Source organism: Merops nubicus, unplaced genomic scaffold (assembly GCF_000691845.1).
Source record: "Merops nubicus isolate BGI_N331 unplaced genomic scaffold, ASM69184v1 scaffold30525, whole genome shotgun sequence".
NCBI classification, from domain to species: domain Eukaryota; kingdom Metazoa; phylum Chordata; class Aves; order Coraciiformes; family Meropidae; genus Merops; species Merops nubicus.
In genome coordinates this window covers 3,999-17,801 of record NW_008610795.1, presented here as the reverse complement: position 1 = coordinate 17,801, position 13,803 = coordinate 3,999, and the positions used below count along the sequence as shown (strand labels likewise).

The 13,803-nt window shown below is 49.2% G+C and overlaps 1 protein-coding gene across 1 annotated transcript in view; it reads right to left on the bottom strand.

Annotated features, from left to right (window-relative positions):
• The window catches only part of LOC103773648 (cell adhesion molecule 1-like), a gene marked incomplete at its 3' end in the record, with an annotated part of 14,157 nt that extends 1,183 nt beyond the window's left edge, over window positions 1-12,974 (bottom strand). The window contains exons 1-5 of the mRNA XM_008941023.1: window positions 12,942-12,974; window positions 12,140-12,248; window positions 5,361-5,507; window positions 4,470-4,622; window positions 817-954 (exon numbers count right to left, since the gene is read on the bottom strand). Of these exons, the coding sequence (XP_008939271.1) occupies window positions 817-954; window positions 4,470-4,622; window positions 5,361-5,507; window positions 12,140-12,248; window positions 12,942-12,974 (580 nt within the window). The remainder of the gene's footprint in view (window positions 1-816; window positions 955-4,469; window positions 4,623-5,360; window positions 5,508-12,139; window positions 12,249-12,941) is intronic.
• Between the last annotated feature and the right edge of the window lie 829 nt (window positions 12,975-13,803).

Sequence of the window (13,803 nt, the reverse complement as noted above, 5' to 3'; positions counted from 1 at the left end):
AAGAGCCACGTGCCACGCCAGTGCCACGCGGTGCTGGCAGCCAGTGGGGCAGCGCCTCCACCTCCCACCTGCACCAGCACGCCCTCAGCGCGCCTCCTGCTCGGATGCTCACAGGTGTTGGGCTTAAGGAGAGGATTTCATCTCGCCCTCGCAGGGGGCTGGATTTGAAGCAATGAGCCTGGATTTCTGTAGAGAGCCCTTTGGTGTCTCAGACTGGATAAAGGAAAAAGGTGTTGTCAACCGAGCTTGCATCTAAGTGCAGACTTAAACTAACAGCACGTCACATGCAATCAGAGTCAGTGACTTGAATGTGCAAATAGCGGGAGCAACCAGACTTCGGGGAGCCGGAGGAACCCACCGCGTATGAATATTCCAGTGAACACAGAGAAGACGCTCTACAAACAAGAGAGCTACACGTGAAGGTGAACTGGAAATCTTTACAGCCCATGGCGCAGACAATCCCACTCGTACTGAAAACAGGGCAGCAAGCTACGCAAGCCACTGCGGAAATAAATTCCAGGCACAGCTTTGGGGCTATCTTCAAGGTCACTTGCAGTTACAGAAAGACTGCAGAACCCTGTACTTGAGTCTGGCAGGTAGGCAGAGGACCAAGCAGAGTTCAGCCCTTCTGAGTTAGAGAATAATCTGTCTGCCCACATATTTCTTTATTTCTTTGTTCCCAAGCTGGCGTTCAAAGCAGCTCACTCTACCTTTTTTTTTTCTTTTTTTTCTCCTCAAACTGGCAAGAGAGAACAAATACTCAGCATTACATAAATCATTTCTGAACAAAGGAAGCGACTGTGAGGATACATGTACCGGTTAGCTCCTTGTTCCCTTTGAACCATCTGATGGTGGTTGCTGGTCTGCTGGCCATGGCAGTGCAGTTCAGCTCAATCTCCTCTCCCTCAACGGCGATTTCTTTCTGGATATCAATTACCAAGTTGCGTGGTGGGACTACAATGAAAAACACAACACACACTCAATGAAAAAAAACATTTTTGGATCACTAACACATGACAAAACCTTCAGGAAAACCTGTGAAATGTACTAGAGGAAACTAGGCACCAGCGTTTATGTGATCTTTCAGTCGATCAACTCCTTTGATAGGCGGTTTCACAGTAATCAGAGTAAGCACTTCCACTCTCCACCTAATAATCATCATCTTTTCGCAAATTATTGCTTATCAAATTCGTAACTTTCTGCTCGCTCTCCCAGGCAGGCACCATTCCAGGGAAGAGCTTTCGTCTTCTGCGCTACTCGCCCGTGTGCACTGCTATTTAAAACTACAGCTTGACTCCGCGCACGTTTTTGACTCCTCCTGACAAGGAGAGGAAACACAAAAGCTGCCATTTGGGAGTGCATTACTTACCGCGCCTCTACCCGCGCACGGCAGCTCCTCTCTCCTGCTGTTCAGCTTCAAGCCTCAGCCGTGAGGGGTGGAAGCAGGCCAGCAAGTGTCAAGCTCATGGAAGATGCTTGAGAAGCCGGCGAGCGCAGGCGCGGGGCGGCACGGCATCGCCCTCGGAACCACGCTGCCTCCCACCACACCACCACAGACCAGGCAGAGCACCCGCCCGGGGAGGGCAGAGCCAGCTCTGTGCCCAGTGACCGGCACCTGCATCATGCAGCAGTTCCCTTAGGGTGGTCATCTGCTGCTCTCCTGGCTTTTATAGATCAAGTTCCTTACAGAACTCAATGCTAGAAGACCATACTCAATGAAAAGTTATCCAGCAACAGTGAGAAAAGGGCTGTAACCTCACAGGGATAACAATCACTGCAGCACAACCAGCAATACGACAAACTAGCTTAGAAATTATGACATGGGAACAAGCAATCTCTCCCCCTGTGAAAGCACCCGGAGCTAGGGAGGCAAAACACAGGAAAAAAGTGAACCTCATGAGTTCGTAAAGCACAGAGCTGCAGTTTCTGACAAGCCCCAGAACCTCCAAAGGAAAACCAACCTTGCTCTGATCAATATGATTAAGCAACTGCATAGTTCAAATGTGACTAACACGTTTTTGAGCTAATGAAGAACAAATATGTACAAATACCATCCAGATGATCAAATGGACTAATTAGTCACTTGTGGCTTTTCTCTAGAAAGAACAGAACGGGCTACATATTTGAGATTTTCACATGTTCCAATTAAGCCTGAATAAATCTACATCTCATGTCACAGAAGACATTGGAGCACGCGGGAGAGCGGGGGAAACACGCTGCTGGAGCAAACGCGAAGCTCGCTGCGAACGACACCGACTACAAAGGAAGATACCTCCAAACTTCACTCTGCTCTCTGAAGCGAGTATCATTAGAAGCCGATCAGCAAAACTACTCTTTGATAGAACTTAAGGGAGATCAAAGTCTGAGCGATGACCACGAGATCAGTGGTGGAGAACGCAGTCCCAGGAGGACCAGCCACATACTGACATGGAGAAGCACTCTTCCGACAAAAGACCCAGTGCTTTCTGGGCGGTGAGGAAAGGCAGACGTGCTCTGGCCATGCTGCAAACCCTTCTCAAGAAGAACTGAAGGACAAGGCAAGAAAACAGACTTTCCCCTGAATCCTGAAGCACAATTCTTCTTTTTTTTTTTTTTTTTTTTTAAACAAACCCCTGCATTTTGACTCCTGCATTTTGACTTGAAAGACAGGCAGTCCCAGCTTACAGGTGAATAAATTAAGTGCCATTGTTTCAAACACCTTTTTGGCTATGTTGGCAGCAAAATGAAATCCAACAAACTACGTTGGCAAATGTGTGATTAGAGAGAAGAGCTGGAAGAGAGCGATGAATACGGCAAAGCGTGCTGGAACTTGGAAGATGTTGATAAACGTAATAGCTACAGTAGAACTGCTTATAAACATTATTTAAATGACATATAAAAACCTAAGAACCAAATCTCATTAAATAAAAGAAGGAAGATTTAAACTAATCAGCAAGCAAGATCTTACATTAAGTCACCCTCTGTGATTCAGGTTCTCCTATTAATAGAGTCTTAAAAGCCGCTTTTTTAACAGCTCTAATAGCACGAGCTGCTGGCATCAGCCCCGGCGTCGGTCTGGGGGCCACATGTGCTCCCTGCGAAGCCCAAGGGAGGGAAGGAGAGAGGCAGGGCTGTGTGGGAGCAGCTTTGGGGCAGGGGCATCGAGGGCAGAGCGCACAATTCACTTTGGCTCTGCAAACAGCCACTCGGAGGCAAATGAGCATGCTTAGGATGTCAAATGAGAGATCTTACATTCTCTCACAAAACTTCTCACACAAAAATCCTAAAAGTAATAGGAAGCTCTCACTTGCCATTAGCCAAGCTCAAGATTTCACCAAATGTGCAAGTCCACAGAGAAAGCTGCCAAAACTTCTGCATCTTCACAGCAGCAGGAAGTTCACCAGAAAAGCTGTTAGTAACACTCTGTCTCATGGAGTATCATCGATGGGCAAAGATGCTGACGTGTCCTTAAAATGCAGTCTCTCCCATCCCCAAGTTTCAGAAGAAAACATCCAGTCTGTGAGCAGAGTGGTCTGATTACCAGAAATGCAAAATTCATAAACGGAACAGTTCTACCATGATATGAAGCATTCACGTTCATTTACTCTCCCTCTGCATATCAGATAATTATGGAAAGATGCTTTCTTCATCTTTCAGTTTCCAGCTGACTTCCTACCCACTTCACTGAATGAGAGACAACCACTGCAACTTCTCTCCCCTTCTTCCTAGGGAACGTGCCTTCTCAGGCCCTAAGGAGAACAGACATGAGACGGAGGAGGGCTCCTCTTGCTCAGCTCCTGCTGTTGCTCTGCCAAGCCTGGGGTGAACAGACTTTCCTTCCAGGATATCAACAGGCCCAGACCTGCCCAAAAAGCCAGACGACTCACTCAGATACTCTTACAGAGCAATGACAGCACCAACAACTGGTCCTTGCAGGCTATCTGAAGATGAAGGTTGGTATTAAACCTTACCCTATAATGGGCAGGAAAACCTTGCAGCCTTCCCAGATGGCCTGTCCAAGTAAAAGAGAGTCTTGGAAGTGCAGAACACCCCCATGCCTACACCTCTCCTTATTCTTTGATGTAAAAACTGTCCTGCGAACAAAAAAGGGAAGACCTGAGAATCACACTAAATATGATGCAGCCTACAAAGAGAGGCTAAGGGTGCAACCAGGGATGCCTTGCCAGTCAGGAAGGCAATGCCAGGGCTACGGCACATCACCAGACAACCTGCTAAGTATTTGCTGGCCACCCTTGAAAGTCTTGTGTCGGCAGGTTCAAGTAAGCTGCTGCACTAAGCTGCTGAAGAGCTGAGCTGGTCTCCAGTAGGAGAGTAACCCAGCGTTCCAGGCCCTGCTGTGTTTAGTGCTGGAGAGCTGCACCTCTCTCTGGGTGGCTGGAGCTCTCCGAACGCTGTGCAGAGCCCCCTCCCACAGGCCCCGGGTCTCCGGGGATTACCAAGGCCACCGCCAGCACCTATTTGGTCCTTACCGAGCACTGTAATCGTGGTATAAATTTCCTGGGGCGGATCAGTGTAGAGCTGGCAGAAGTACCTTCCTTCATCAGAGATGGAGACGTTGGTCAAGGAGACTCGGAGCTCACTGTTGGAGAAGTTGACCAGCTGGAACCGGCTGTCCTTCAGCGCTGCGGAGCAAGCACACCCTGAGCGACCGCCACGAGACACGGCGTCCCCCGCGCCGCGCGGCTGGGCCAAGGGTCTGCAAAACCAGCACCTGAACGGGCACCCCTCAGGGGGGTCCTGACTGTGCCTGCCGTCATGCTTCTTACTGAACTCTGGACCCACCCAGTATTTCTGCTCTCTGACTCTTATGAAAAATGAACAGAAGCAGATCACCAGGAACAGCAGCGAATCTTTGGACACAGCACTAACACAGGCAGCTGACAGTGTTTCACTGCAGCTACCACACTCCAGGGCACTGCCACAACAGGAGCGAGGCCAGACCCATTCCCCGGACATGGCAGTGATGTGAGGTCTGAGCCTGGTTATAAAGCAGCATAGATTGTCTTCAAACTTTCAGTCTTCGACCCAAAGAGATTACCTCTGAGAACACTGCACTGTCTCGGCATTGCCCTATTCAATTTGTTTGTGTCAGCTAAATATTTGGCACTCAATTGCAATTCACCCTGAATTACTACAATCAATTCCTATTGCAAAGTAAGACGGTCTGACTTTTAAAGGGGACCATCAAGGTTTCCATTAAGGAGAAAGATTATGATTGCCTGTCTCATCTACCCTCTAAAGAATTGACTAAACTTTCAGTGCCTAGCTTTACATTAGAAGAGATCTCCGCAAACGCCTTCTCCAGAGCACGAGCGAGGCGCAGGAGAAGCTGTTATCAAACAAGGAAAGACAAAACTTACGTCTGAAATCTCGGAAATAAATCGTTTGTCTGTTGGGATTCAGGAGCTGAATCACTGAGTCGTCGCTGTTCTTGACGCGGCAGCTGATGGTGGCGACGTCTCCCTCTACCACCGTCACGTCTTCAGTCACCAAGTTCTGACCATTGCCTTAAAGAGAGAGCAAAGATGAAGCAGCACCACCAGAAACGATGTCACCAGGTTTCCTTTCGGAACGGAAAGCTCCGGCGCCGCCGCACGCCCAGCGGTGCAACCCGTGGGCCACTCTGCCAAGGTGACCTGGGACTTTTACCTGAGCAGCCTAAGTGAGGCAGAACTTGTGTCCCCCGCAGGAGAACCTCAGGTGGGGAATGGAGGAATATCAGCCAGCGAGTCACTGCCCCGGGCTCCCCCAGCCAGCTGGGGTTATCCGTAACAGGACCCTCACCGTTTTACCCCCATCCCCAGTAACTAAGCAAACACACTCGTTCCAGCCTCAGGGGAGCAGGTTCCACACACGTGCATGGACGTAGCAGAAACTTGCTTCCACTCTCCACAGAAGAGTTTTGTTAAATTGCCTTGAAAGAACAATTCTCTGTAAGAAGCACTTATGCTTTGACTTAGGCAGGCAGACTTTAGGGAGCCAGTTTTTACTCATTCTGTGTAATCAGTAGAGGCACTATTAATGTCCAGAGGCAGGAAAAAAAGAATTCAGCGCAATTATGCTGCGGGAGCCTTGTAATCATTTACAGGTCATCACCTCAAAAACTCTCCCCCTAATGAATCGAATCATGACATCACCCGCACACTTGGGAATTCGCTTCACGCGCTGCAGGACGCAGGGGATGGGAATCAGAACAAGGGGCCTGGCAATTCAAGTTTTCCATAACTACTGGGAATCTTGTCAAGACTGGAAGGCAAGCTGGAGGAGCCAAGGCAGGACCAGGACATGCCAGCCAAGGGACTGCAGCCAGGGGAACGCTAATTGGAGTCCCCTTGGTAACAACTCAGGTCTGCTTCCAAACCACACGGGCGTTATGGACCAGCAGGCGAAGCGAAGCAGGGGAAATTTGAGGCTTTGATTGCCAATTTGCCAAATGAAGTGAGGACACGTGGGCATGCGGCCAAGGGCTGGGTGGCCAGGAGAAGGCCTCTGCTCATTACTAGCTGCCTCTGCACAGAGAGCACTGGAGGACAGTCCAGCTCCCCAGCTGGCCAGGAAAAATGCAAAAAATGCGAGATTCAGGTAAAGTCTGCAAACAGTAAACCTGGGGGTGTTCTTTGTACTCAAGTTTCTCCCTTGTCCTGCATTCTCTGCATTTTTCCTTCTTTCTGAGTTGCTAGTTGATATGCCTTGGAAAGAGCCATTTGACAGAAGTTTGCATCGTTTGGAAAGAAAGAGGCTGATAAATCATCACGACACCTTTCCATGCCTGATGGCACCGAGCTGAAATCTGGGCATGTTTCTCCCCTCTTGGTGCAAGTTTCTCCAGACTGATGAACTTGCACAGCAACGTGAAAAGTCGTTATCAAACAGACCAGCACCCGGACCAGAGAAGGAGCCCCCAGGCCCATCAAAAGAGGTGCAGCGAGCCCGTCACGCACGTCTCCTTGGCTCCTGCAGCACTTTCTGTAGGTCGATCACGCCCAAAGCCTTTGGAGCAGAAGACGAGCGTCCAGCCACCCCACCATGCTGTCACCACCTTTAACGCAGCCTTCCTGAACACTTCCAACTGCTACAACACCCGAGTTTGTCAAGTCATGTAAGTCACTTGATGCCTGATGGAGGGTGGGGGGATATGACCACGTCAATTATCAAATACACTCAGGGTCTGCGTGGTGCAGAACTTCACACCCTGTCCAGGGGCTCTGAAGCTGATGAAAGCCAACTGTGGGCAGGCAACCCGTGAAAAGATGGCAGCATGTCGTCGCACCCCTTACAGAGTACGGGACCCAGCGGCTGGAGCACACAAAACCACGAAACGTTACTAACTGCTCCCGGGGAATAATTTTATCAAACCCATTCAAAACAAGGTTCTTGCACAAGAATCAGCTTGATATGTTCTCATAAACGCAACGTTCACTACAAATCATTAACAAAGCTATTAAGATTCGATTTCCATCTAAGCAATTATTGCTAGCATATTTTTTTACATTTACTTTAAAAGACTCAATCCTATTTTCAATTCATTAAACTGTTCCTTGCGTTTACTGAATTTTACATCAGCTTAGAAGACTATTTGAATTAATAAGAATTACAGTAGAAGTAATTTAGAAATAAATTATTTGAAGTTCAAGCCACTGAAGCTTTTCATGCTGGGATGCTGCTACATTAAGCCTGCTGAATGATGGCTTTAGAAGTCCAGCATCTTGGTCCGGGCTGGCACTGGGATCCCTCACCAGAAGGCATCTGTTCTCCCCGAGGGCCCGGGGTTAGCGACAGCAGGGTGCACGTAAGGACACGCAGAACCCCGGCTCTGAGCCCGCCAGCACCTCCAGCCTCGCAGACTTTGCGTATTTATTCCAAATCAGAGAGCGTCTAATCCGGCCGTTGTCTGCAAAGCCCCTCTTGCTCTGCTGCCCTGAATTTGCTTGCTTAACGGAAAGCACCAGACCGTGCACGTTAACACTTTGGGTATCTGTATTCATCTCTGCTCTCCCTCACCAAGACATGGAAGTTAGCTCCGTGAACAGCATCAATTACAAACTCCAAATTAAATAAAAACACAGTGTCAAGTGAGAACTCTTTAGGCCCCGTCTTCTTGTCAACATTTCAGGAAGTTTCTTGGGAAATATTTACTGGCACTATGTAAGTGTTTTGAGGAGAATTAAAGCAGACACATTTGCAGCATTTCAATCTGTTGTAAAAGAAAAGGAAAGACTGGCTGGGGGGAGATGAAGTTGACCGACCCGACACATAAGTTGAGAGAAGCAAAGGAAACCTGCTATTGAAACCAACTTCTATCACCGGCCAATTAGCAATACTTGGGCAGAGGGGGCGAGGCAGGAGTGGAGCCCATGGGGGAAAAAAAACCAACATGGCACAGATTTTTGTCTATGACGTGAATGAACTATAGAAGTCCCCAAGGACTGTCCTTGTGCTAGACAACAGTTTCCTCTCAGTAGGTCCAATACTAAGCACAAATCCTCTCCCCAGTCTTTGCCACACACCACAGATGGATTCCAGGACCTGACCTGGAGCCTCGACCATCTCCATCTCGAGTGGAAGGCACTGCTATGGAGGGAGAATGGGAAAAGGCACATGAAGGAGGCCAGGCTCCGAGGGTGGGCTTCAGGGTGGACGGCCACACGCACGCAAGATACCTAATACAATGTGAAGGGGCAAGGATTGTAGCTGAAACAGGTACCTGCAAGACCAGGGGAAGGAAGAAGATGCTATTTGTGTCTCTTTATTACCACTCTCCAGGCCTCATGTACTGAATCTCTCTGTGCACTGTAAAACACAACATCGTGTTTTACACTTCCTGCAAGGGACAGCAGCTGGAGGGATGCAACGCTTGAGGAACTGGCTGGGATCCACACAATTAATTTTTGCCCTTGTCTTCCTGCCTTAGACCGCTGCAGTCTTTGCTTTTAAGACTGCAAAGACAGATATAGACAAGTAAATTGAGTTTCAAACAAGTTCCTCTTAGCTGGACACAGCCCGGGGACCTTGGCTTATAGGCAGTGGTCACATTTAAAATCAATTCCTTCTCCACTTGTAGCACAGCAGGACAGAGTGAAGCACCAGGGAGAAGAGAAGGAAAGATTAAAAATACGTGACTGTGAGCACCATTCTTCCATTTCTAAGCAAACAGGAGCCACAGGTACTCTGTCACGAGCAGTGGGACTGCTGACTCAGTCTACAGGACACTGACACAAAGGCTTTCCAAGAAAAGAGTCATTTTCAGGACATCTGAACTATGTAAACCCATCAACTTAAACAAAATTCCTCTTAATAAATTGAGTCAAAATTGAAACAACCCACACAGATACACAAACTATTTGTTCATGTGCTTGAGGGAAAAATGACACGATGCTCAAACCACAAAATTAGTGTAATTTGAACGTCAAAACTCATCTATCAATTTCAGCTGCCAAAAAGGAATGTGGTGGTTAAATCACCAGCCAAAGTTGAGATAAACATTAAGCAGTTTTTCCAAACACCTGCAATCCACCTTCTCTAGCAGCTTTGTCTCCTTGCCACTGCTCTTCTTCCCTGAGCAGTTCCTGTGCTCTCTCCATCCATCATGGAGACAGCATCCCCTTAAAATAAACCTCACGAACCATCTTTTCGGGAGGACCACAGGAACCAAAAAGACTTTCTGTTGTGATCAGATACAGGAGCCTTTCGGAGTGGGGAAAGGAGGAAATCAAATCACCATTTAATCTCTCTGCAGACATGCTTCAAGGAGTGTGAGGAGAATTGACGGCGCAGCGCTGGAAGGAGCTGCTGGAGCTCAGTGCATCTGGTCTCCAAGTCTTGAGTGACCGTTTTAAAAAGCTACAGTCATCACTCTTGAACTTTTGAGAAGAATGGACAATCCATGCTAATTGTGCTGGCAAGAAAAGGCAATTGCTTTTTACAGACTTAATTTCATGACATCTTTTCACGGGTGAGAGAACAACAATTTCCGCTCGGGCTGCCTACAGAACACACGTGCACCCGAGCCACGGCTCCCAGCACGTGCCAACCCTGCTGCAGCTGAGCAGGTCCCACACCGGCGACGCACAGGGTCAGGGCTGGACAGTACTGATTAAACAACACCCCACAAAAAGCAGTCTGCATTCCTATCGGACGTGCACAGAGACAGGGATGTGGTCACGCACCTGCATAAAGAAGGCTGCTAGTGAGAACTTCAGGGCAAAGGGAAAGTAGGAGAAGCAGCAGCCTGCTGCTCTTTACACCCATGAGAAGTCCCTAACGTAAACCCTCCAAGCCCCCAGCGCCTGGAACCACACATGGCCATGTCCGAACAATTCTGCTTTTAATTTGATTCTCATCCTCAATGGAAAATTTGGTTTTCCACCAATGTTCAAAATGACATTTTGAAATGGTCACTTTCTCTTCTACTAAGATTCAACTACCAGATTTGTGACCCTCAGTCAAGTACCTCTGCACTTTCTGCATTCAAGTAGCTGTTATTCCCTTTTCACCATCTTCTCCATGGTCAGCAGACTCAGCATGGCCAGGATACAACTCCACTTCCTGTGGCAAAGAGCTCTTCAAAAGAAGTAACGGTGGAAAACTGAGAATTCTAGAGAAGTCTCATTTTCAACTTTGCTCTGCTGAGTGGGTCTGTCATCTTCCATATGCTTCTGTTATGTGAAGACCCCCATTTACTGAGCGCCAGGAGCAACAGCTGCTTGCCAGGGAGGCACGGCAACTCGGCCTCCAAGCCACAGAGAGCAGCCCCTGCCCCAGCCACACAAAGGGAAGGGGGTGTCACCGCCCCACTTCCCTCCCTGAAACAGAGACTGCAGCAAAGCGATACAGTAACGCTCACCTTGCATTAATACTTTGATGTTGAGATTTGATGCAGGTTATTTTGGGGGCACCCAGTCACGCAGTCCGAGTGGGTCCCCACCGGTGACCCGGTAACGGGGACCGCTCCGGTGACCGCGAGGCTCTGCTCCTTACGGCACGTTCTCGGCGAGCGCCCCGGACGCTGCCTGCAGGGACAAAGCCGCACCCCCAGCGCCAGCGAGTTCATCTTCCTGTCACAGGCTTTGCACAACCCCTGTGACAGTAGGCACCTATTTCCCCCCGTTCTCAGTACATATTTTTGCGAGCACAGGCACACACGTGTGAACGCTTTCAGCACCTTTCAGTGGTGATGTGCCCAGAGAGGACAGCTCCTTTCCCCAGCTCTCACCGAGCTGCAGCTCACGTGCCCCTGCTGAATTACCCTCTGTGTTTCAGAGACAACACGCTCGATCGTGCTAAAAAAACCTACTTATTGTGGGGAGCACGTTTACATTATGAAACACACGCTTCAGAAAAATATACTGCAAATTCAAGCAAGTTGCACACAGCTATTAAATTTGCAGAGAAAAAAAAAAAATGCTATCGCCACCTTTTCGGCTTCTCTTGCTTAAAGAGTAAGAATAAAAGATGACAGTGGCACAGAATTGACACCGGAGGCTGTATTTACCTTAAACAGTTGTGAATTTCTGCATGATGAAATGGCAACAGGGAATTCTTTCTACTGGTTTGTAACCAAAAGGCTACAAAGAGAAGGGATGTGAAACAGCGCTGAAGCAACGTGGCTGGTGCAGTACTGGTAGCCCAAAGGGAAGCAGCTCCTCTGCTGGACCATGCTGCCCGAGCGATTGAAATGTTCAGTCTTGGTGACTGCAGGGGCTGCCTGGAGGTGAGACTGCCCGCTTCCAACAGGCCGCTCCGGAGAAGCCACCCTCCAAATCCAGGTGCATCGCTCGGTACCCGCATCCCACCTAACGACTGAATCAAAAGACTTCCTTTGTTCCTAAGGATAAAAGCCTTTTTCTGACGATGAAAATCTCTGAGCTTTTGGCCCTGAGGTTTTCCAGCCTGGAGCGTTTCCGCACTTCCCAGTGTCCCTCACCACACCCCTGCCCTGCTTCCCTCCCCCCCATACTCGTGCCAGTAACAGCGTCGGCGCAGATCTCTGATCCGCCACCCAGCTGGGATCGGGGGTCACGCCCGGCTTCCTATCAGGCCGATACCGGTAGATAACGCCCCGCAGCCGCCCGTGGCCCGACCCTTCCCCGGCTGCCTGCGGCGTGTGCCGAGGACCAGTGCCGGCCTCCTCGCCACCCACCGGGGGCAGGGAAAGGAGGCTCCCGGAGCCAGGCGGCAGAGTCTGGCAAGGCCCGCAGCATTGCTGCTCTGAAGGTCTCAGGGTTCCACGCCACGCTCCCAGCCACACCCTGCAACAGAAAGCAACTCACAACTGCCAGAAATTTAGTCTTTCTGAATGTGATCATATTGCAAGGTAATGGGTTTGGACCATCTAAAGGAAGAATCCATCGAGTCATGCTCAACCACAACAGAGCTTCTCTCGTCTAGCTTGTTCAGTTTACATGTTGTGCTGCCATGCCTGAGCTGGAAAGCTCATTGCCTGTTCTCCAACTAATTTTGTAACTCTCATCAGACAGTTCTTAAATAAAAGATGTTGCTACTGCAGCTTTTTAGTTTGTTTATATCTTAGCTATCTCTACACAGGGATGCTCACACAGTTATAACTAAGTTTCTAGAAGAATGGCTTTAAGCAACAGAGGCAGCTGATCTGCTTTTATTCTGGAATTTGATGATCCATTGCTGAGACAATAAAAGGTCACTTATTAAAAGACTGTCTCCTTCTCCTAAAGTCAGAGGTTTATCAGAGCATCACCCAAAGGGCATCTCTGTGAGCAGTGCTCCTTGGCCGCTGAACACAAAGGACACAGAAGATCTTTGGTGGAAGAGTTTGAGAAAGGGAGGCAGGAGGAGGAAGCCGTCCCTCAGAGAGGCCTGTGGGCTCTGATGAGGGGACACTCAAAGGGAGAAGGGAGGAGGAGCGAGCAAAAGTGCAGTGAAGGGCAAGGCTGTGCACAGCCTCAGAAGAAATACAGTGTGGGTACCTTCCACTCGTGCTCCTCCTCACACTCAGCCATCACTGCAAGCCATCATCTGTCAAGGACACCACCTAAAATCCAGTGCTTCGGTCTCTCTGCCGTGGCTCGGAAGCAGCATCAGTGAGGGAGAAGTAGTTTGACAACATGAGCTGGTCCCAGCAGACTGCTGCCTCCATTCAGTATGTTTAAATAACACTCAATTAGGATCAACACTCATTTATTATTAATGTCGTCCTAATACAGAATTCCTTATCTGCATTTTATCTTCCAGCTACATCGCTACCAAGGACACACACAGCCCAGATCTAAGGAAGGAGACCTTGATTAATCCAGAGTGTAAAACGCAGGTGGAATTTCCTCTCTCTGTCATGACTTGTTCCATTAGGAGCTCGACTCTGATGTACAGCAGGTTGCTGCAGGTAAGAGGAGGGAGTACTGATGAAATATTCAGTTTTCACACACGACGAGTGCATTCAGTACGTTTACATTATTGGAACAACATTATTTCACAGCACCTGCTGCCTTACGCTCGTTTCTGTCTCTGCCGGGGGGCTGAAGCCGTGGCAGCCCCTGCTGAAACCCTCAGCCTGGAAGAAGAGAATTTGTGTGTTTGCAGGTTTGTCACCTGCGCCGTCATCTCCAGTCTCGTGCTGTAGAGGCTGGCAGCAGCCACATGCTTCGGATTTAGCACGGCACCGGTCACAGCCTGAATTGGCAAGCCTGTCTTGGGAGGAAGCTCGCCCATCTGCTCTCTCTCTGCCTTGCCCTGCAGCCGTCAAACCGGCGTGACCACGGGCACCCACAGGGCACTGGGGCCGGACAGGAGGTACGGTGGGGGGACCTCCCCTTGGCACACGGCGGGACACTG